Below are 25,207 nucleotides of genomic sequence, written 5' to 3'. Positions count from 1 at the left end.
AGGCCACCCGGAAGCGGGAAGAAAATATTGACAAAATAACGACCGAAAACTGGCAAAGTCTACCACACACACACACACACACACTGGAGTTGCTCAACCGAAGGCCATTCGGCGCACAGCCCTCGAGCTTTCGTAGGGATTGTTTTCTTTAAAATTTAACCCAACGTCGGCCTCGAAAAAGAAGCGAAACCAATAAAATACAATAAACTCTCCACCACCCAAGGGGGAAAATGTCTGCCACTAATGTTTCTTGGAAAAGTGCGCCCCACCAAGTCCATAGAGTCCGCTACGTTCTTCGTGGTAAAATACAGCACGATACCCAGAATGTCTCTGCAATTCGACCGAAGGCAGGGTCTTGAAATCACCCCAACCACAACGCGATTCCCAGGCGATAGTTTTACAATCCAACTCAATATTTCGAGCACATAAATTATAAATATTTTTATTTTTATCAAGTCATCCTCAACCTTGCAGAACCGGGTTGGACTGAGAGGTGTTTCCTTCGATCCCTTCTGAACGTCCGGGCCACGTTCTGGATCTGAGCACCGTCTTTAAATATGCATCAACTTCGGAAGGGATGAGCAACGATCTTTTTCTGAATCGTTGAAGGTGTTTTTTTTTGTTTCATTTAAACCTTCATCTTTTCGCTCGCTTAGTCGGATTCTCAATATGTGTCCCTTTTTTCATTCCTGCGATCTTTTGCTGTGTTCTTTAACGAGCAAGATATTTTCTTCCTTGTTTTGAGGCTTCTGGGTATTACATTCATCTGTATAAAATGTCGAGCCTGAAAAAACAAAAAATACGGTGACGCCAGTGAACAGAAGAATTTTTAACATCTTTATCAGAAATCGGACATGGCAGATGCATCGAGTTATTTCTCCATACTATACTGCTGATGGTGGCCATGTCTCATGAGTGAAACATTCTGTAAAGCGAGATAGTCTGTCTCTGATCAGATGTTTACTTTGCGTAGCCTTATTGAAATATCAAATTATGAAAAATGAGGTAAGTTGTTCTGCCAAAGCCAGTGATGATGTATGCATTTCGCTCCCATGATCATTTATCCAAGGACGGAGCGGACATCACGGACTTGTTCGCTGTTAAAAAAAATTTTTTTTGCAGATTTTGCAAGATCTTTGATATGACCGGCGAATTAATGAGTAATTTATGCGAAGTATTATTTGTTTTTCGTTCGTTCTTTACATCACATGTTAAGCTACCGATCGTTTTTGATATGTTAAATAACGAAAAAAGACCATCCCCTGCAGACATGCAATTTGAGACATGACGTGATGAAAGCTGAAGGGTGCACAAAAACTGAAGATTTATCGCTGATAGTACCAGCGTGCCAAGACGCGATCTGAAAGATGAACCGAAGATGCTTTTACGGAAAGGGTTGGTGGCTCAGGCGAACGACCATCCTTTCGCCCGTTTGTTGGCAGGTCTGTAGGTGTAGTCGGATCAGGTTCGTTGATGTAAAAAATATTTTTAAACACGCAAATCACTACATCACAGATTGGATCTCGAATGTGATATTTAGGAAACGTAATATTTGGTATTATTTAGTTTTCTAATAATGTTGAAATACATTTAAATGCCTAGTCAGTGTTCCAAAGTAATAACATTATTTATTCATTACTTGGTCAAACATGAATATATCATTGTTCATTGTACCTTACGTAAAACAAATGTTTGCTCCGTTGCCTTGCAAGTTAATTATTTTATTGTGAGGAATGATTCCAATTATGGCAAGGCGTGCCAACGGGCCCTCATCGAGTTAAAACAAAACGGAGCAAAATGTACAGTCCATCACTCGGTTGCTGCTATTTTACATAATCAAATCATCTTGTCAGGAGCCATTAATTTGACATATTGTTTCGACCCGCCCCGGCCCGCCTTTATGCGTTGCCACAACGCCAGACGCAGATTTTTTGTTATTGCGGAGGTGGCCTGGACAAATGCGGAGTAAATTAAAGGCAATAAAATATATATGGTGCTGTCTGGTCCAGACGGTTCGCTGTATAAACAAAAGTATTCATAATTCTTTCTTTAAGTCTTATACGTACCGATGACTTTGGGAAGGGTGGATGAATGGAAAGAAAAACGAAACGTCACCCAAAACACCAACGCAATGCGATCGCACGCACGTATCCACGCTCCGACCGGGACAGCGTCCGGGATGCCGACGAATTTATGACCGTCGGGACAATTAACGTCGGATGATGATTTTTGCCTGTGTTTAGCGGACAGCCAGGGTGAAAGCTTTCCAGTTTCTTTCCGTGCATCCATTCGCGAGATCTTGCCCAAGAAAACACACCCTCCAAGGAGGTATAGGTCATGTTATGTCCAGATGGCTAGACTTCACATTCAAGCGGTAATATATCGACGATCCAGATCGATTCCGATGCATCACTGCCGGTAAGAAGGCTGATCCCATCCAAAATGGAAGGCCCATTAATCACCGTGTGGGTATTAAGGGGGGAAGAAAAACCACATCTCGCCAGCTCAAACCACGCACCACCATCCATTGAGAAAAGCCGCCGACACATCGCACGCAGCGGTCAAATTAAATTCGCTCCAGCCACAATTTACGACCGCCGTTCGTCCGTGTTGTGGTTGAGGTTCTTTGAGGTCGAAGCGATGGTTGAAGACATCCTCCCCTCACTGGATGTTGGAGCCTAAGCTTGGATTCCGCTTGAAGTTAAGATAGTACCTTTCTTAGGTCGCTTCACGTGAATATTTCAATTGTTGACAGCTCCGTGAACAATCCAGTTTAGATAAAAAGGGAAAAATCCCTTCCCATATTTAACTAGTTTGGGGTTTGGTAGGCAAAAATCATCAAACCATTTTGTATGGTTCAATGACTGTTTTTTTACTAATGTTGGCATCCTAATCGGTTTACCAATGCGATTGTCAAAGGTGGAACGAGTATTTCTTTTTTCTCAACCGAAAGGTAGGACTTCGAAAAATAAATGTCAAAATCAAAAAGAAGATATATGGTTTACAAAACAAACTCGAGCAACGGGTGGAAGCACAATTATAGGGTAGAAATTGGGAATGTGAAAGATTTATGGTACAACCGAGATAGGCCGCACTGATTCTAGGAACGCGTTTAACCAATGCACGATGGAGCGAAGCCGGGATAAAAATCAAAAATTCATTTTTGGATTTCAGAAAAATGAAACATGTTTTCTTAAACTACAAGATGAAACTAAGAAATGACCCAAAAACTAGAGCCTCTGTTCTTCCAGGTTCTGAGAAACAGCCTGTCAAAGTGAAGATTTGTGAAAATATTGCGTGAAAAATTGAAAAAAATCCATCAACTTTGAAGGTCTGTAACTCCTATAATAATGGCCAGAATCGGATTTCAAGCACAGTTTTGGAAAGGTATATTATCATGCTTTATAATTGTTGACAGTTTGAGTAAATTGAAATTGAATGTCAAAAAATATTAAGCATTGTTTCGCAAAACTCCTGGAAAATTTTTCAATTTTCTGTTTTTAACCTTACGCCATCGCTAAGGATTGCGAAAGATTGTAATATGATGTATACCCACTTATAGTCTAGAATGTTTTGTAACAATAAATGATAGTTTTTTTTGCGCATACGCGCGCATCTTTACGTTATTCTGTACTTTACATGTGAAGCTTATAGTTTATCAGCTACTAGGCGTCTCCATCATGCCATATGCAGCATCATGTGTGGTAAGAAATATATGAAATTCTCATTCAATGAAATATACGTCGATGATCGTATCGTAAAAATGTGAAGCAGGGTAGTGATTGAACATCATGTAAAAGGGGAAAGACAAGCCAAGTCACTGGCAAAGAATGAAATTTGGTTTGGTTTGCTTTGAATGTATCAGGTCGCTTTTACTTGTTCTACATCTCACAAACCCATCTTTTTATACCCGAAATTCCTCGGAATAATGTACCCTACACTAAAATAATAAATAATAATAAATGTACCCTACACTAACACTTTGTTCTGTTTGTACCCTTACCTGTAAAAGCCGTGAATTTTGGGTAGATATACCTGTCACTCTTTTTCTACCCTAATGGTAAAACGCCGCTGATTGTGGGTGGATAACTTATAGAAGTGAACACAAATATTTGATAATATTTGCTTTTGAAAACAATATACCCTAACCATACAGTAACAGCTAAGGTAGATGTTAAAATTTTGACCTTCGAACGGCATACCATAGCGGTATGCATTTGAAAAGATACATATATAACCATCATTCGTTTATAAAAACATCATTCAAGCTTTACCTTGAACAGCATAAACAGCAATTGTCAGAAAGCTCCTTGGAGAACGAACAACGTTTTTTTAAGTTTTCAAGTAAATAATCTATCTGAGATTGATTTAATAATTTCACGATGGGTTCCTTTATAATCAATGATATCATAAACGTTTTGAAAAACAATGCTTCTTGCAAGGAAAACATTGGGTATGCTGTATACAGTTCATTGAAAATAAAGTAAGCATCAAACAGAAATGAACAGTGTAGAGCACTTAGAAAATGGATTTATTCCAAATCCTGAGAATTTATCTTATGGAATATCTCCACTGCACTGTTGGATGAGTTTTTTCGAATGCTTGCTTCACATTTCGTACAGAATTGAATTTAAAAAATGGAAGGTTACTAAAAATTATAAAAACATGTACAATGATCGAAAAAATATTGTATTGGAAAAGATGTACAAGGAATTTGGTGTTAAAGTAGATGAACCAAGGCAAATGGGTGGTAATAGTACGACGGGAAATGTTTGTCGTCGGGCTTTTTCAAACATAGAAAAATTGAGCGATATTTTAATAGCCATCAACTGTTCACAGCCTTTAAATCCAAAAACTATTAGTCTATATTGCAAAGATACATACAAGTTTTACATACATCATTACAATTGGTACAAAATGCCTTCCACTGTCCATAAAGTTCTTGCGCATGTAGGTGAAATCATTGTAAATGCCCCAGCTCCATTGGGATCCTTAGGAGAGGAAGCAGCAGAAGGTAGAAATAAAATATACAGAAGGGATAGAAGAGAACACGCCCGTAAAATGTCACGAGAATTCATTATTAAAGACATTTTTATGAGAGCATTACAATCATCCGATCCATACATTTCAACAATATCTCTGGCTAAATCGTTAAAAAATAAAAAACAAATCCCTTACCCAGACGCAGTAAAAACATTCTTCGTAGATTATAGCTCCTCAAATAGTAACAGTCCCTTGCCAATTCAAACCCAAGAAGATGATGGTACAAGTTCAGAATATTCAGATAGTAGCTCTTCGTTAGGAGACGTTATGTCCGCGTTAGATGCTTTGAATATCAATTATATTCCAGATGACAATATTTTGAATGAAAGTTTGTTGTTAAATTTGGTTGTTTTATATCAAACTTTAAAAAATCTTTAAGTTAATATAAAAAAAAAATTGAAAAAATAATGCACCCATAGAAAATTCCAAAAATATGTGGTTTTTGCAGCGCCACCTGGCGGGATTGTCCCGAAACATCATAATTTCGTGTAATATAATAGTATTACACGATATTACAATGAAAAAATTGCAAAACATGTGATTCCGAATTTTATCCCGGCAATTTGCTCTTTTCGCTCCATAGTGCAATGGAGTGATATATTGGTTGCTCCGATTTGAACCTGAATTAGTTCAATTGTGTTTTCTTATCGTGTTTTGGGAAGAATTATCCACCTTCAACCAAAAACAAAATTATGTGCACGTGTCTCAAATAAAACATCCCGTCGATTGTATTGTATGTGTTGATTGTAACGAAAGTGGATGGTGACGTCTTTTCAGAGAAAAACACATGCACACAAGATCGGATGCTTTTCGATGTTATCTGCTCATTTCCTTTTGGTATTGTTCCCTTAAATCGAAAAAAATTTCCTTCCTTACGAACTATTCGATCGTTTTTTCGTTTCACTTACGATGGCCACAATGGATCAATTATGTTCTACCGTACAACATTTCAATTACTCTTGAGTACTACCTTCTCCAATATAACTCGACCTTTTCTGTCGATATGAGTAGCGCAATCCAGTCTGTGTTTGTGCCTTCAATTCTTTCGTTTGTTTCCTTTCCGACCGGTAATATTTAAGCAGTCAATTAACTGTTCCTTTTTTTCTACTTTTGCAGGTAGGCACTTCTGCACTCTCCTGTTATAAAAATGGACCAAAGCCCCTTAAAATCGCCGTAGGCACGTCTGCAAACCCCCAGAGTGCAATTTCTTGCCACTAACGATGACGTAAAGGATGGTACAATGGATGATCAACATCGACTATCGGTGGTGGTAAACGGTGAGAAAAGAAAAAGTAGAACGATAACGCGGAAACCATCACAATGCATCTCAAACCCATGAATGAAAGTGAAGTAAGCCGGGCAGAATGTAGAGGCACTCTATGAAACGTGTCCTGCATATGTTCGCCGGAAATGAAAACAGGATTATTCGATCGGATAGCATAAATCAGATGAAGAAGTTAAACTCTAAGGTTGAGGTGGAAAATCAATTTGGCTTAAAAATTACTCGTCCAACGATTTTATCGTATTTCGCTTCCCGCCTTCGGTCTGTCGATGTTGAAAACGTCTTATGCGGTATTCAAATCGAACTTGCGACTCTTCGGCCAACGGGTTGAGCCCACCACAGCCTATAATTCTCAAAGGCGTTGAGCCTGAAAAAGGGATGAAGTCATAAACTGCGTTTTTTTGTGACTACTTATCGCAAGTTTTGTTTTGTTTTCAACCGCGTCCAGATAGTTGGAATCTTGGACAGTAGATAATGTTTATGGGGTGTTATAGGCGTGAAGGATCATATATTTTGTGTATCATGTTTTACTTCATAGATGTGTTTTTGTTTAAGGGTGTTTCTGATTTTATAAACATCCGTTTAGCAACAAGCTAAAAGCTATCACCTTTTAAGGAAATGCGCTACTCCCCCACGCTTTTTACGATAGGGTTTCTTATCGATTATGGTAATCTTATGGCGGCAAACGATTGCGTCGGTGTTGAGGTGGGTTTGCCTTCTCTCAAAAGATTTAAACTGTCGATTTAACTTTTCGATTACTCAGTGGCGTAACATCAACGTTTTAACTGTCACAATAACCACTTAGTAAAACCAACGGTTTACGATTATGGGTTGGGCCCTGTGAAGAAATGTTTTCTTTTGTAGTCCGATGACATCGCCATTTTGTTGGGCTAGAGGCTAGACGATTTGATCACTCAGCAGATAAATCTCTGTCTCCAGTCAATCAATGCACAGAAAATGCATTTGTGTCGTAAACGATCCGATTAAAACCTTGACTGTGACGTTGGGAAGAAAGTAATTGCCAACCCACGAACATGGCTTTCGGTTTTGTTTGACCCAACGCCGTTAGGGAATTACTGTGAGGCCCTACCATTCACCTTAATCGTGTCTCGCGGCATTCGGGGCAACGCTATGTCATTGTTTGTCAAATCTGTCACACTGGTTGAGCTTCCGTAAATCCATTGGTCCTGTTTTTCGAATTTATACTGATTCTCACCGAAAGGCGTCGTGTGTTTACCAAAGCGCGACGAGCTTGTGCGGCAAGTTTTCCTTTGGTGGACGGTGTTTGTACGACATCAACCTAATCTTGGATACGCGGTTGTGTTTTTTTCACCATTTTTCCGCCCCATCTCCTTGACAACTGAATACCAAAACTCCAGCTTCTGGCCTTTCATGTCACACGAAAAGGGGTGCCGCGGATCCGCTTAACACATCTGTCGACATAATTTTGAAGCCAACAGGCGCAGGTTGTAGAACGAAATAATTAACAGTCGCTCTAGAACCCCTTCTGAACCGGTTCGGGGAGACGAACATGTTGCATGGTTTAGGAACGCCTCGTTAGGTTGGTCGGTTTCACCCGGTTTATGCTTTCATTAGTTAGCGGTGTGGATACACAAAGCCGTAAGAAGTAATGGAAATGCATGCCTGAAGCTGCTCCTCCAATCGCTGTTGAAAACATGGGTACTGTCTGCTTATGATTATCTGCGTCTGTCATGGGGTACAGACTTTTAATTTGTTTATTTTTTTCTATCGAGACTTGAATTCTATTTCTGTAAAGACGCATTCACGTATCTCTCTTGCTTGGAAATACCAGTGCGGATTATGCTGCACAGAGGTGTCTTTCCGATGACTCAGTTTGCCTGTCACTTTATTGATGTAGAACATGAATGGCTGGGTGCATCATGAATATTTGTTCTGCTTCTCTTTTTCATTGCTTTCTTTTGTCAGCCTAGACGTCAACATCTTAACGAGAGTCATCAATTATCGTAATTAATTGAGCAAACAAGCACTGAATTTGTAATTATCACCTCGAGTTCGTTTTTTTATATTGAAATCTGATCATTGAAGATACTTTCAAATATAAAGCATATATGTATAGTTTTTAAGTTATACAAGCAACAAGTTTTGCTTTAGAATAATGTACTAAAGTAGAAAATAAAAGCAAAGTACATTGTTCACTGAGGAATTTTGTTGGAAATTACACCGTAACACAAACAACGTCCTATTAAATCAACAAAAAGCGAATTCTTGCACGTTAGGACAACTTATTCGATACATCAGTGTCGTCGGATATCCCTTGACCCGGGATGGGTTGGCATAACTTCATCATCACGTACCAACAATCTCCGGGACATCATCAATCCACCGCACGACTGCGGTTTAATTAAACGCTCGAAATATTCTTCAACGTCGGCTAAATTACCAATTTTGGTCACCGGTGTTTTCTTGAACATTCCGTTCGGTAGTGCGGCTATACCAAGAACAACGTATCCATTCCAACGTCTCCGGTTACCACCAACTTCGGCGCCGGCACAATATTGCCAGCTCCGCAAATTGCTAGTTCCCTAGCGACATACACACCTACCATTTTGACTTGCACATGCCTTATGATATCTGTAAACATACATAATTACATGCTCATCTACACCAGCATCCGTAGTATATCTGGCTGAACCGAGACCAAATCCGCAAGGATATTTCGTTTCCAATGGTTGTATGCACGCTTTCTTTCCACATCCCCCGAAAGCATACCCCTCGAAACGGATGAAGACCGCCTCCTTAGCTCAGCCTTCACTTACACTCGCAACCACTAGAGCCTGGAAATGGATGTATTTTCCCGTTTGCATCCTAGCCGCAACCCCGCCCGTACTAACCGGTTCTCCGTAGATTTGTAAGACAAATCTGTCCCAGCGCTCAAGAAGTGCTCTAGGAATGGCGCAACTCTCGCCCTTTGGCGTCGGAAGAACGTTTACTAGAAGAGCGTCAAAGGGGACTGGTACCAGCAAGATGAAACCTGGGGGTTGTGGTGGGTAGACCCATGTTTGCCCGTCCTCCAACGCAGCCAATAAATTGCTCGACTTTTGTTATACTGATGCTCAGATCCTAGGGAGTATCTTCCGGCTCTCCGGTTTCTGCGGTAGGCGAAGCCGAGCTGGAAAGGATTGCTGGTAAACCAATCTGTTATTACAAACGAATCGGTGTTTCTTTATCACTTAAGTAAACAACACCCACACGGGAAGCTTATCTTGCGTGATGAGTTAGAGGAAACATGTCAACACCAGGGATATGCACAAATCCGTATTTTTATTTCTTGAAATTGGATGAAACTAAGGATCTAAAATACAACCTGTCTAGATTGACAGACGTTACAAATATTTCTAATTTACTCAGCTACTATTTTGGTCCCTGATAAACCCTCATCAAACCCAGCGAAAGGTAGAGAAACAATGTTTAAATTTATCCCGCGTCCTTCGCCGAATCCTAACATCAACCTGTTTGAGCATCTTCTCACTCTAACGAACCGAAGTGTGTTCAGGGGAATAGGAGAACATCCTGGTGTGCAAAGAGGTGATGATTATAAATTCTAATCAGGATGTTGCTAGCATGGCCACGGTGTTGATGAGTTCGATAGCACGGGAAAGCTGCCATTCCCGCATCATTGCGCGTCGGATGAGGCAGAGAATCTGGATGACCGCTGAAAGGAGCAGGATGTATGCTCTTTACGAACATAACACGGTTATATTGTCGACAGCGTGCTCGTGTGTGTCGCAGTATCAGCCGAGTGATGGATTAAATTCGACGGCACTTGCGGTGACACGAAAACGGTAACACCGGGTGGCCTCATTTCGTCGAGACCCATTTATTACCCGCCATTAGCATCGAACATCGGACGGGCTCGGCAGGATCTCCGGGTGTTCCAAGCCCCATTGCGTGTCATGGCGCACTGCATGTGTCCACCACCGCCTCAACAGGAACACATAAATGCATGCAAATACACGCCCGAAACCGCGACGTGTCGGTGGAGCCGCGTTATCAGCTCATCAAATTCCATTCTCAGTTAATTTATGAACCTATTCAAACCCAACTTCATTGTTATTTTGTTGCCTCATCGCTAGATGTCGCTGTCGTTGCGGGACGGAACTGACCGGGGGAAGGGGCTTGATAGTAGATTAGATGATCATCGTCTCGACTGTGAATCTAATATGCATCAAACATGCAAACGCGCTCACATGTCACCATCGATTTGTCGCCCTCGTTGTGTTTGACACACGGATGCGAAAAATTGCATTCCATCAACAGTCGGGACGCAAACACCATGGGATGGATATGCAAATTTTACGCCATCGATTTCTACCCTGCAGGGTTTCCTCGTAGAACATGAACATGTGGCCAATGGCCCCCACACCGGTGTGTCATGCTGAGCGCCACTCCTCGAGTCGGTTTGAAATCTTAAAATTGAATATAAAAATAAGGTGAATACTGTTTCAGGAATTGGTTCTGCGTGGAAACCCTCCGAACGTATTAGCAGCATCACACGTCAATGTTGACAGGTTTATAATAAGATGTCGAATCCATGCTTCGTTGGTTGATCTGAATTGACGGAAATTTGCCGATGAATAAGAAAAAAAAAATGTTAGTAATCATTTGCATATCACAGCTTTGACACATTTCAATGCTAAAACACACGTTTTCGTTATCAAAATTCGGATCATAAATTCTCTTGTAGCATTAATATTGCTAGTATAAAATATAGTCTAAATAAAATATCAGAATACTTTTGATTATGTATAAATAAGGAGAATACAGGTAAAAACGGCAGTTAGGTAAAGTCATTTGACACAAAAATCTGTTCATATAATAAAGAAGTGATCAGACAAAGACCAATGGTATACATACACTCTGTAGTGAAATAATATCTAAACTTGACAATAATATCTATATAAACCACTCTCTGAAGCTGTTGAAAAAAAAACGGTAAAGATTGGGCAATGGTTTTCAAACCCTTCGTTCTGCTTAATGTCCTGTTAATCCTTAAACCATGTCAAGGTTTTGTGTGAGCTTTGCAATTAAAAATTAACCATTTCAATCACTCGCCGTTCAAGTAGTATAATCCTCCGAATGCTTTTAAACGGAGTCAAGAAAATTTAATGCGCCACACATGCTCACCCCAACCAATTACCCGAGGCATGAAGTGTACCGGAGAAAAACCGGTGAAACTCGAACGCAAAAAGGTGCGTCAGCTGTTCATGGCTCATGATGCCATCATTATCAATGGCAGCAAATGTTGCTGAGTCGGCAGTGGAGAACTGCCTCGCTAGTGCTTCATTGGGTTTTATAATTTTCGATCTGACACGAAAATCTGCTTACTCTCCGGTAATGTGCGTCGTCCATACATGACATTCGCATTATCCTTTCAATGCCCAGCCCCCTTTATAGCCGAGTGGCGTTGGCATGCCATGGCCGTTTTTCGGTCACTCATGAAGTGGTTGGCATTTCAAACCCTTCCCCTCCACACATGTCGAGGGCACTTGAGAATTCAATCACCCGGTTTTTGGGATGCATGGTGCCATTTTTCTCACCCAATTCGGGATTCGGTGCCCTTGGGTCTTCTGCTCTATTTTGCTCGCTGCGTCACATACTCAACCGACTCTAGCTCATATGGTGCTAGTGCTAGATTTTATAAAAGTAAAACCCACCACTATCATAATACGAACCCGCTTGAAGTGATGAAGACTGCTGTTGATTGCAGAAATCGTTTGCATTTTAGTGTATTCATTTCTCCTGCATCGCAGAGATCCAAATTCTCCGCCCTACCGTTCACATCCTCCATCCATCCTCACTGAAAGATCCGTATTTTTATTTCCTTTCTATCAAATATTTCCATCCGATGCAGGTTGCACTTTAGGCCATGCGTTGATGTCGAGGGTCGGGTGCAACATTTTATTTATTTTCCTCGCCACCTATTCAGAGCAACGCGTTGGCGTACTTGGCAGGAGGATGCTTCTGTGCCATTGTATCCACAAAATGCAGCTGCTGAAATATCGGGCAACAAGGAAGATTTACCACGACGGGACGAACGTCGTCGTCCCACCTTCGCATCAATCCAAACCCGGGTGAATCCAACCGTGGTCCATACATCAGCCAGTCTGTCCAGAATGCACATCACCTTGCCTCCAGCCGGTTTGGTTCGCTCTATCTCTTAAATGTGCAAACACTCGTAAATCCGTTGTGTAAACATGCCGATTCCGGTCCTTCGCTCTAACACGTGACGAATGGGATGGAGCGTAAATTCTGGCAGAATGTGTCATGAATATTTACAGCTGGCAGAAGACGTAGTATATGACAATGCGAAGAAGAGTTGCCGAATTCATTTTTTAGACCTTTCTTACATAAATATACTTTAATATGTTTCGAATGTTAATCAGAAGAAAAATGTTCTTCTCTGATCGATTCTTTTATTTCTCACTTAGTACACTTGCTAGACTTTTTCCCTTTGTGTGTATGAATAGTCAGTCCTTTCGTGCATAATAGGGTCTCGCTGAACAAATCACGACATGGAATTTTAATTGCATTCGAACTCGGTGCTTTAACCTCATCTTCCTAGAGTCGATGATAATGTATCATTTTTGGTTTTGTATACGGCTTTAATGTGTAATCGCACTTCTTCTCTTGATTTTATCATACTAACATATTTTCACACACCTTAAAGTGTGACAAAACCAAGTTTGCAGTATTCAACATTTGTTCTTGAAAGTTTGACAATTTCCTTTACAACCGACATGCATGACATGATGACGATAATAGACGATGTTGTTTCCCACGATTCACTTTAGTGCCTTTTGGCTACTTTACAATCACACATCAGACCTCAAGTTCAGACTCTGCCAAGATTGGCAACCAGCTAGAAACGACGTTAAACTTGCCATCCACAAAATCAACTTATCCTGCCGGATGGCATGAAATGTTTCTGTCGTCCATCAAGCGTGATCGTAAATGGCTTCACCTGACAAAACTCGTTCGATCCACTCAGCTTTTCACCGTCTGTCAGCGACAGCAACGTGCACTTACACTGCAGAAGGATGCAAGATTGACGCTTTTATGTGGCAAGTTCAGAAGGAACGGTCAGACCTATGTAAATATTTAAATGCTTGTCCCTTGGTGCTCAGGTACATGCTTCCCACACAACACATATGCATGTAAATCGAATGTCAGCTTGAAATAATCGTACTTCTATGCAATATTATTGAATCGTAAATGATGCTAAAATAATGCCTATACGTACAAAAGTGGAGGCGCTAACCGTACATTGTTCAAAATGTATACGTTTAGTCGTATATTTTCTAAGTCGGCAACATATACGATTTACGATATACATCAGCCGTACATTGTTCGTAAATCTATACGTATGCATAAAGAAAATCGTATTACATTCTTAATCGGCATCATATGCAACAAAGAATATACATTGCTCGTACATTGTCTATGCATACTGCGATTCCGATTCGAAATATACTAATATGCGATTCAATTTATTCAACTTAATACGACTTCGTGTTGTGTGGGTTGTCCCTTGGTGCTTCATCTTCATTTTAATTTAAAAAAATGCTCACCATACTTCCACTAACACGATTATCTTTTGATTGTTTAAGGCTAGAAGGTTTCCGAGATGGTTCACGTTTTTGTGCCGTATTACAATTTTCGGTATGACAGCCCTCTTCATGAAGGATTCAAATATGATGGGCTCATGATCTTTTCTATTCTTTTCCATAGGTTTTCAGGGTTTTATAATTTTGTTCGTTTCTCTTGTTTTCTGAATTTAGATCGAAAATGTCTCATGTTTTATTTCGACAAATTACCGGATCAAAATTGATTGAAATAATTTCGATTGTTAGTTGTTTAGTGAAGATTCAAATTTACTCCATTCCAATCAGTATTTCTATGTATTACTCTGCTAATCTCTGTTCCTTATGCTCTTTCTTCTTTTCCAGTAATCTGCTAGACAACATGAGCACTGTTTTTAAGCGTTGGACTTTAAATGACTGGTAAAACTGCAAAAAGGGTAAGTAACATTTTCTTGCTTTCTTTTATGTATCAAAGTTTCTAGTTTCAGACAGTTTTTCATACAAATGCTAGTTTTTACATTTGTATGAAAAAGTGTTGGAAAGTGATTGCCGAAGATACTCATTTGTTGGTTGCTCATTCCGGTTGCATGATGAGGAAGTTAAATGAAACACCAACACTTTCCTCATAATTTCGCACGAACTATCAACGCGAGATGTGCTCTTTCGAAAGTGCCATTTCGTAGATTCCGATCGAAGTACGAAGCGTGAACAGAGTAACGACACTTATAAACTAATTACTACACAGCCGGGAATATCGTCAGACTGTGCAGGCGTACAAGGAAAAACCTCCAACAAAATTCACTTACCTTCAGACTCCATTCCGCCGTTTCCGGCGGTTTGCTTTTAATAGTGTTACGCGAAGTACTTTCCAAACTGGCCGGTGCCGTTTCGATGGCAACAGGCGCCACTTGAGCTGGTGATCAACAGCGACCTCCGGTTGGCGGAAATGAAGTTGGGCCATGCGGTTAAACCAGTCTGACCGAGTGAGGGATTCATTTTCCCCTCTTTTTTGGCTGCCACAACTAAGGGGTTCTGCAATGAAATGTTGATGAGGTGAAATGGGAGCTATTAAAGCGAACCAAATTGCGCCCCAGAAAGTTAAATATTCAAAAGCGACCTTAGTTTTACATCCTTCCCCCCCGGTAGAGATTTGGGTTTAATGGTATGCCGTGTTGAAATATGCAACCCCGCGTTGATCGCGCAGGTGCTTAAATCATTAGCAACTTGTGCTAATCAATCCAAAACATGCAGCCAATCAATGGCCGCCCCGGAGAGCAACGTGTTTGGATGATGCTGTTGAGTGTCACCATAAAATCGCCTTTCGGTCCCGTGTCGCCTTTTGCGAGTGATTTATGCAAACGCTGGGTACGCACTCTCGCTTGCTTACAGAGCCCTAAACCATAACATTATTCAAATCGTAGCCCCGAGGGGAAGATTAAACCCCTAAGCAGATAACAGGCTCAGCTCAAGGGGTCCCGACGAGGGGAGCATATCCTTCCCATTTGTTTATCATTTTAATCGATTCCCAATCATTTCCTAACTTTCATCGATTTCAACAGACGATCGCGCGGTCCGGCAACGTCAGTTCATGGTGGAGCCGTGTAGATGGTGATGTATTTTATTGGTTCACCTCCCAGCGGGAGAGGGTCGATCCCTCATCGCGACCGCATGGACAACAAACGTTGGACACGGGCCAAAATGCTTACCAATTCTCTATAAAACAATTGTCCCACTTTCTCTTAGCTCACCCGAAACCTGCGTTGGATCGTGTCCAATGGGTCATTAATTTGCATAAGTGGAATATGAGATATTTCTCACTGCTCCTCGCGCTTCTTTTCATTGGTCGAACGCTGTTACGCTGCATCCTGTTCCCTTGGATTTGGTAGAGTTTTAAGTATTTACGAAACCTCACCTTTGTTGGATAACGTGGTACTTCAAAAAGGTGCACGTTTTTAGATGGCCTGTGCGCTTTAATCAAAGTTTATCACCAACCTGCACAGCATGGGGTAACACATGGTGCCTCCATAATCAACTGTTAAAATGGAAATGCGTATCTGTGGAGTAACTCGACCCTCTCCTACCACCAGAAACGAATAACCCATTTCACACCACATTGACGCGAAACGAAAACCGCATATTTCAAAAATGAAACAGTCACTTAACAGATAACCTTTTCCGGCCCCGGGAGTATCTCACGCCCGAATCAGACGATCGATACCGCACGAAATGATCGAAACCATCGACCGTTTGTCGGTGGATCCAATTTCAATTAATTTGTTATTCAAATACGATACGGCTACCATTCGTCGTACTTCTGAGCCGGTCGATATATTTTTGGTGGTGAATTTTATTATCCATCACTTTCGCTACATAGTGCAATCTCGTTTCTGTTTTTTCTATGGTTTTGTTAGTGTTTTTTCGGATTTTATGTTTCACTAGAGCATTCGTGAGGTTGATTTTTCATGTATTTGAATAGTGCAAAATTTGGGACATAAAACTCAGTTATTGTAAGGGTCAAAAGCTATTTAAATGACTCGCTTATTTATTTCACACATTGAGAGGATGTGTATTCATATTTGACACATGATTATCATTCAACGTTTATCGATATCTCTTAATTTGCGGAACACACAGTCGGAAAAGTCTTTGAGGTGCGGTGAATTAATCAGTATTTAATGTATTCCCCGAGACACTGTTATGCGACAGCCCAAACCTTCCGCAGGCTCGCCTAGTTTAACATAAATTAAAATATGTTTGCCTTGTTTTACTTGCAGGCAGCTAACGGACAACGTTATCTAAAACATCAAGAAAGATGGGTTGCATGATCTGATATCACAGGTGCGGCCACAAGTAAATATTACTTTTGGTTTGTTTGTTTTTGAATCATAAGCCAAATATAAAATTTTATACCGTCTTTTATTATTTCCTCACGATCCTGAGTCTATCTTTTCGATCGCCACTGTTAGGAAACCTAAACAAGGAACGTCAAGAAAAGAACTCCTCTCGTCTAATGCAAATTACCATCAAAATCATACCACTCGTATATGCAACACGTGCGTTAGGGTAGCTTCTGACGTGTTCGAAAGAAAACCAAAATTTAAATAACCGTTTGTGACATTCGCATTTCAACCTTTTTTTTGACATCTTTTTTTGAAAAGGAACCGAAAAAAGAAGTCCCACGACATGTGTTCACTGACAGGCGGCATCAAATCACCTGTCGCAATGCTGACTCTCCCTGTCGCAATCAATCTGGATGCTTTATGGTGGTTTAGATATTCCGGGTTTTCCGGTATGCAAATTTATGTTGTTGATTCTCATCCACCTCGCTCAGTTGTTTTGACAGCAAACCTTAGCTTATTTTTATTATTTTTACATCAACTGGGACCTTTTGGAGTGAGTTTTTTTAATTAGCTTTTTAGGTATTTGTTATTTGTAAAAATAAAAGTTGAAAGAGAAATTGCATTGACCAGGCCTTCAAGCAAATTCAACAAAAGTGGTGTCTTCAACATTCTGTGTTACCTTTAGATGTAACCTTGTATAGTGAAATGTTCATCATTACTAACTGGAGGCACGTGTTGAGTGCCACTTGATTTGACATAAAAACGCCGTAAAATACATAACCAGAACCAACAAAAACTTGTAGAATGAAAAGATTAACGACACTTTCGACGGAAGCTGTGTTTTTCTTCGCTATTTTTTCCCTCTTCACACAAAACACCAAAGGAAGGTTAGCTTGCGTCCGGTCCGTTCGTTAAGAACTCCCCTACAAAGCGACGCTGGTGGCCAGTTTCTGTCATTTCCCCTCACTTGCGAACCCTCCTGATTCGATCAACGTATTTTCCTGGGAGGACTGCGGCTTGCATCTAGATTGAAAATCGATTTCCGTTAATTATCCGATGGCTCTCGTTATCCTACATCGAAGCGATCGACTTGACGTAATTGATCACGCCTTCCTTTGCCCTCGGTTTGGTGGAGGAAGCCACGTTTCTGCCTCCTCCGTACTTTTCCTATCCTCATTGCCTTCGATTCTGGTGTGGAAAAAATCGTTGCTGTGTCAGCATAAGACTAAAGCCCTCAGGACCAAGCATTATCGACTTTGTGAACAGTCAACAGAAGGCGTGTTACGAAATGCGACACATTTTTAATTAAGTTTCGATATGCCTAACCTCACTTCCACTTCGATTCACTCTGCCTTTAGACACAACACAGCTTCACGAGTGTCACAATACAATTTCCTTGACGGCATCATTCCAAGATTAAAGTTTATTCACTCCTACATACTTTATCGCATTATGGTTTTCATCATCATTCTAATTATTATTATCTTTTTTTTTCAGACGATTTGGTAACAATTTCCTAAAATCAATACCAAATTTCAAATGTGTTAAATTGTTCACGTTTCAAGATTGTACCCAACACTCCAAATAGTTTCCTCACGACACGACAACCTTGTTGATTTCTCCCAATGCACACTCACGTTTTCTGTCGTTCTAGTAATTGTGTTTTATTTTGCCTTTGATCCATTTTTGATTAAGATATTTTCTGATGACTCCTACTTCCAATGAGTTAGAAGAATCACCATAAAAGTTTGGTATGATTTATGCTTCCTTAATGGCAACAAATGTTTCACTAATTGTCATCATTTGTCTGCCTCCTGTTCGTTGTTTTTCTTTAATTAAGTTTGGTTAGTTCTTGTACATGTATACTAATTTTTAAATATATTTTGCTCCGTTTAATCGACTACTTTATCTCTTGACGAATTTTGTTTCTAATTTTAATTTACTATTTTATAAACTTTTGAGAATTAAATTAAAATTTCGTTGTTTGGTTCCAGAATAAACATGATGATAGTAGTTTACAATAAATGTAAAGAGAACATAAGAGAGCTGAACACAAACTTTCCAAAAAAGCGAGGTCAGACCGAAAAATCTTAGAGAAATGAAATTTATGTCTATTGCATAGTCATCAAATGTTTACTAGAAAAACAGTATTAGATCAACCCGCAAACCAAGCGAAATGTGATCAACGATGTCTTGACGTTTTTCAGGGACCTTTTACACAATGCCATCTCCGCCGTACCGAAGCGTGCGTTCAAAGGAGCACCGGCCCTTCGCAGCCTACAGCTGGACAACAATCAAATCACCTGCCTGGACGAAGGTGCCGTGAAAGGGCTGACCGAGCTGGAAATTCTGTAAGTACCACCGGGAAAAGTCCACCGTCCGACGAAAATTGTTTCCGACGTGCGGGCAGCGACCACCAGGACTTAATTTCAACGAAATAAATTAACTCTCACACCTGACTTTTTCCACCGTCCAACCACGATGGACGCCTCCCCTTTTTCCCCTTCGGCAGGACACTGAACAACAACAACATTACCACGCTTCCGCGCGACATGTTCGCCGGAATGCCGCGCCTTCGAGCGTTGCGCCTTTCGGAGAACCCATTTGCGTGCGATTGTCATCTTTCCTGGCTGGCCCGCTACCTGAAGAATGCATCCCGCCTGGCCCCGTACACCCGGTGCCACTCGCCCAGCCAGCTCAAGGGCCAGAACGTGGCGGACCTGCACGAGCAGGAGTTCAAATGTTCCGGTAAGTTGGATGCACCCTCCCGGTAGAAGTCGACGTTGGACAGAGGCTCTCGTTCTTTAGTACAGTGTTGTACGTGAAATGTTCCAACGGATAAACAATCCACCGAGTGTGTTTGCACGACGTAACTCGATTATTTTCCCCGCGGAACAAGTATCGACCAATATCACAAACTTCACTGTAACATGCCGGAACTCCCTTTTTGATGCACGCGAAGAGCTTTGCTTGGTGCTGTCTATGGGAATGGCAAGGTAGGGCAAAAACATCAAATTCGTGCCTTCGGTCCGTCAAGAATGGGACAATCTGGGAGCGGCCTTGGAGCAGCAACAAAGCCCTCCCTCAGTGATGTGAACGACATTCCCATTAACTATTTTCCTGCTTCATGCTCCCCGAAGCTTCCGATACGACATTCTCCTTCAACCTTTTGTCTTTTCCATCGCATCCCAAGACCCTATCCGAAACCAATCAATGGAGCAGTGATAGGAGAAGAGCCAGAAACACCATGTAGCTTTCATTACAAATCCCACGATTGTGAATTGCAAGTGATTTGCATATTTGTTAAATTGCTCCTTCGATGTATCGATTGTCTCCACGGGAACAAACACGAAAGATCTTCGCTCGAGTGACCACAAACATACATGGCATTTCAGTGGTTTTGTGAAATGAGTCGTACACGGAGCTCACCGTTGTGCAATGAAGCGTATCGTGATGGAGTTTATTCCTTCATTTCTTCTTCCATTATCTCATACACACTCCAATAAATTTTCGACATGAATTGTGGTTTGGTGAACACACTTCCTTCTCGAGAAGAAATGTGATCCCTCCGGAGGTCAACTCACGTTCCTTCGGGGCCCGGTGTCACGGTCAGCAAGCATGTGCATGACGAGGCGCTGGATATGAATACGAAATTTCACGTAGCATAGGGCAGTTTTCAGATGCGTGAGCAATTTTAAATACTCTGAGCTAATTTTCCGTACGCCTCTTGGCAAATTGCCATGTTTGAGCTGCGAGCGGACAAAAAACTCATGGCACTCATTATGAAGTGCAAGGTTTTTTTTCCACTGCATGCTCATAATTATAATGCCGTGTTGTGCTGCAACGAATTTTCCTAACACGTCCGCAGTTGGCGCAAAACCATATCAAACGTGCTGGGACAGTAATTTATTTTGCACCCGCATTCTAATGAAGTTGTCGAGTTGTTTTTTTCTGTCGCTTTTGTGCATCGTGTCACACGGAGTTGAAAATTGCATTCAAAAATAGTAGCACCAACATGGCAACGAATAAAAAATGTTGACACAAATGACCTGGAAAACGAAATAAAAATCCTCCGGTGGATTGCCCAATCAAATCTGCCACAAAATGGCATGGCTCACTCTGGGATGGCCGTTTCAAATGGTGTGCCTTTAAAAGCAGGTCACACACGTAGATTTTTGGCTCGGGAAAATAGGCTCCCGAGCGTCCGACCCGTTGCGATGTACATCAATTTTCCTCGTACGCGTCGACGTGTTTCCGGGAAAACCATCATCCCACCTCCGGAAGGAAAACTCATAAACCTCATGTGCTCACCACCATCGGTAGCTATCATCAACGGCACACCAACGCCGCTTGTAAAAACCGCGGAAACGTGGCCATCCCTCTCGTCCGTCTCTTCACCCCACCGGTGAATTTTGGGCTCCGACACCGGAACGCAATCTCGGCTTCAAGCGGACTGTCCGGTCGTCTACTTCCCGCTGACCATCACACCTCGCAGACGGAGCAGGACTCATTTTCCGAGCCTCACCCGATGCTGGTGTTCGAGGTGGGTCGGTATTACGTGGCCGGGTAACGTACCATCGCACGATTGGAAACACTTCCTACGTACGTGACACTCATGAATATGTAAATGTTAATTTATGCCACCTAGGCGTCCAACAACGTCCCGAGGCAGAACTTTTGTTAACGCGTCCATTTTCGACACACTCTGGTGGGTTGGTTTGCATTTTCACACTTTGTGCAGCGTGCAGAGATGAAAGGAGCGGCCCCGTTCGTACCATGGTTCTAGACTGGGACCGGGATTTTTATTTTCTCCCAGACGCATGCACGGGTTTGGATCAATAAAACCAAATTACTGGAAAAATAACCGCCCATTCAACCGAATCCGACGAACGTTACGATCGGCTTGCCCTAGAGTGTCTAGACAAAGGCAATCGATTACAGATGGAAGCAGTGGAATGTTTACCGTTTAGGTTTTTGCAGATTCGTCTACTTACGAATTCTAATATTATTTCTCCTCGGGAAACTCTATTCTCAACATACGTCTTTTGCGCTAATGTGCGCAAAAGAACTTGCGACCAAAAAATACAAAAAAATCTTCATTACATACTCGTCGTCAACTCTGTTGCGTACCTCTTATATTATATGATGTATAAATAAAATCCATGCCATTGTGCAATCATTTTCAAACTCATACTTTTATTTTTATTACAGGCCCCTCCCCCTAAAGCTCCTAAGGATGCTCGCCGGAAGTTAAAGTTTAGAGTCAATACAAAGGACTTTCTGTGTTTAACCTGAGAGAAAATATAATAGCAGCAGCAAAAAATTACTTAACCTTGACAATATGCTCAGGGTTTCATCAGTAATTTACAAGTGAGTGTGCTGTAGGCTTAAATAATAATGGATTCAAGAGGTTTAATTTATTTTTTGACACTGGACAAATGAACTCAAATTTTCACGTAGCAAAAGGCACAATGCACAATAAAGTATTGTTAAACATGCCGAAAATATAAATTTTGATTAAAACCCCATGTTGGACAAAAAAGTTAAAGAAAGATAAGAATAGTAGTCATGTTATGTAAATTTCCAATCCGAAACTAAACTCTGATCGTACAACGGTAAGTTTAAAAGGCACATATCTGAAAGGAAGAAGAAAATTACCTTCCATGTAAACTTATCCACTTAAGGAAGAACAAAGTAACTCCAAGGACAAATAGTCTTCATGGCCAAAGTGTCTGAAGCGTCGCTAATTGATTCACTTTTGTAGCATAAAGCTATTATAATTAGTTTTTGGGTCCTACTTCACACGAAGCTCGAATAAATATTAAATTAAACTTCAATTTGGTTTGGTTTTGTGTTATCGAATCGTTGAATCAGAAAGCTTTCCAAGTGAAACTAATTTTGCCTTTGTGCAAGTTACCTAATGATTTAATTGAATTATATCGTTTGATCAAGAATCATTAGTTTAGCTCTCGATGAAAGAACTCGCGTCAATCAAGACTGATGACGAACATGACTGCTTTTAAATACCCAGGGGCTTAATAATAAACGAGGTAGAAAGAACGTACCCATCTATCATTGTAAATGTTGCGAAATTGAACATTTTCTTATTACCTAGGCATTTTAGAAATGTTGCTTTTGTGTAGCCCACCAAAGGACACTCCGGGCCGTTCTGCCCATTATTCATCCGAAGTGGCCCACATCATCTAATTAAATGATTGCAAGCTTTGTGCCTCCGGACCTAGGCGTTGGCGTGTGCTAAGAGCGCCGCTAGAATCGGCGAAATAGACATCACCGTCGATCGACCGCAACCACGGCGACGTACGGTGTGGCCTCGAAGCAAATTGAATTTGAAATTCATTATAGTTCGACGGTTTCGTGGTACTTTAGAGCGCCGGTAGAATGGAATCTGTTCGGCAAATGGTCTCCTAGTCGATGTGGTCGAGAGAAAGTGGCGGTCAGCTTGTTGGCAAAGTTTCTTCGCCTCAAGGTGATGGAGATGGTTGTAGAGAATGGAAGAACATGGAGGGATGGTCTGATGGCAGAACGCTAGCGTACATTAATGAGCAATAATTAGTGCAGGCGGGCGAGCAAAACTGGGAAAGGGTATCTAAGCAAAACGTTTGGCCACGCTCTGAGGTTTTTGGAGCAATCTTAGCCAGGTCAAGTGGTTTCTGATTGGAGAAGTTTAAGTGGACGCTCGAGGGTGCAGATGGTTGGAATTGAGATGTGATGGTGCCAGGACTCGAGCCAATAAGTGCGTACAGGAATGTACACCGGAATTTTAGTCAGTGGAAACTAAAAAGCAACATCAATTTGATTTTCAATTTGTTTTATCATTTTGAAGTTAAAAGAGATGGTCAGAATGTTACTTTACTCAATAAATTTTTCTTCTTGACAGTTGAATATCTTAAATTGTATACTCGGGTTCGGAAACATAACAGAACCACCATTTTATGCTCTTGAGTGTCCGCTCAAAACACTCCAATTATAAACCACTTTCCTAAGACAAGGTTTCCCCTAAACGCCGGTTCATTGCTAGACACACTTTCCTATTTTGCTCGTCCACTTGCACTAATTATTGCTCATTAATATGTCATTGTGACCAGCCATTTTCTTGGAAGCTCTTTCATTCATTTCCGAAACTACCAACCACCACACCTTCGACCGCTGCCTTCGATACTGTCATCTTTTCGATTTTGCCAACGGTTGATAAGGTTTTCCAAATCAATTTACGACGAGCTTCTTTACGCTTTCCTCGTGGATTGATACTTAGTTATAGGGGCGCATGGATCGCAGTAATTAAATTAGATGGTGTTGGACACTTTGAATGAACACTAAGCACAAAGGCCAATAGCGCTTCTTGATGGATAAAATGAGAAAATAAGTTTGACCTGTGATAGAGGTAAAACGAGTAGAATTTTTTTTTAAATTTTATTGTGACAAATGGGTTGTGACTCAACTTTTCACACAATAACTAAATGATAATATGAAAAGGTTTTTTTGTGGTTATTTCCATTGAAATAAAAAAAACCAAAACCACTCGTATCTTCAAGGAGGGACTTCTTACGATGTGAGGCAACGCTAATGGATCCTCATCAAAGAGAATGATTTAATTAAATCATTAATAAGCTTGCATAAAACGTAATTTAATTTTCTGCTAGCTGATGGGTTTTCATTTACTGATTCGATAAGGCTTTGGTGCTGGAAGCATATAATTGGAATAGAAATTTGACGATAGAAATCAAATATCATCCTGATAATAAAATTTATTTGATTATTTCGTTGTTTAATGCCTTTCGCCCTTAGAACTTAAAAATCGTTAAAATAGTGAAGATAATTATGACTTTCTTCATGTGGTTAATATGATTTAGTGGATAATGCACAGAAGAAAAGCTCATAGTTAACACATATCACATGTTTTAAATCAATGATAAACTTATTTAAATGCCTTAGAAAATGTATTCGCATGGTAAAATCCGATTACAACGTCCGTTGGGGTTGTTATTTGCTATTTACGGTGCCACGCAGGAAAAAGTATATTCTAGCCGAGTTAACCACGTGGTGAGTGATTCGGAACTGAGTCCTTGAACCTAGTGAACGGGTTGACAGGTGCATGTTATGGTTGCAAACTCTAGTGTTTACAAAACACACGCTTGACATTAGTGATGGGGAAACTGAATCCCCACAGGGATTTGAATCTTTCGAAACAATTCCATTCTGAGATCCGGATCTTCGAGTCCGAATCCCAACCCGTCATATCATACATGATCATCTAATGCCGATTTTGCATATCATGTGTTACTTTAACAATTGTACAATCAATGGTTGAATTGATCCAAAGGCTAAATAGAGCTTGTTAATGGTCCCCAGGACCATCTGGATCGCTATCGCTATCCGCTCCCAGAGGGAGCTGTTTCATT

At 40.9% G+C, this 25,207-nt stretch overlaps 1 protein-coding gene across 1 annotated transcript; it reads left to right on the top strand.

Moving 5' to 3' along the window:
- Nucleotides 1-1,000: 1,000 nt before the first annotated feature.
- LOC131284472 (protein slit-like) lies at nt 1,001-19,561 on the top strand. Its single transcript, XM_058313331.1, has 3 exons — nt 1,001-1,005; nt 18,995-19,138; nt 19,300-19,561. Exons 1-3 carry the CDS (start codon nt 1,001-1,003, stop codon nt 19,559-19,561), a joined length of 411 nt encoding a protein of 136 aa, XP_058169314.1.
- Nucleotides 19,562-25,207: the final 5,646 nt, after the last annotated feature.

Source organism: Anopheles ziemanni, chromosome 3, assembly GCF_943734765.1.
Source record: "Anopheles ziemanni chromosome 3, idAnoZiCoDA_A2_x.2, whole genome shotgun sequence".
Lineage (NCBI taxonomy): Eukaryota > Metazoa > Arthropoda > Insecta > Diptera > Culicidae > Anopheles > Anopheles ziemanni.
This window is presented reverse-complemented; position numbering and strand designations above follow the sequence as displayed.

Bases quoted from the DNA above. Each gene is read 5' to 3' on its own strand.
- LOC131284472 (XM_058313331.1), top strand. The intron at 19,139-19,299 runs GTAAGTACCACC...CCCCTTCGGCAG, and splicing joins CTGACCGAGCTGGAAATTCT to GACACTGAACAACAACAACA.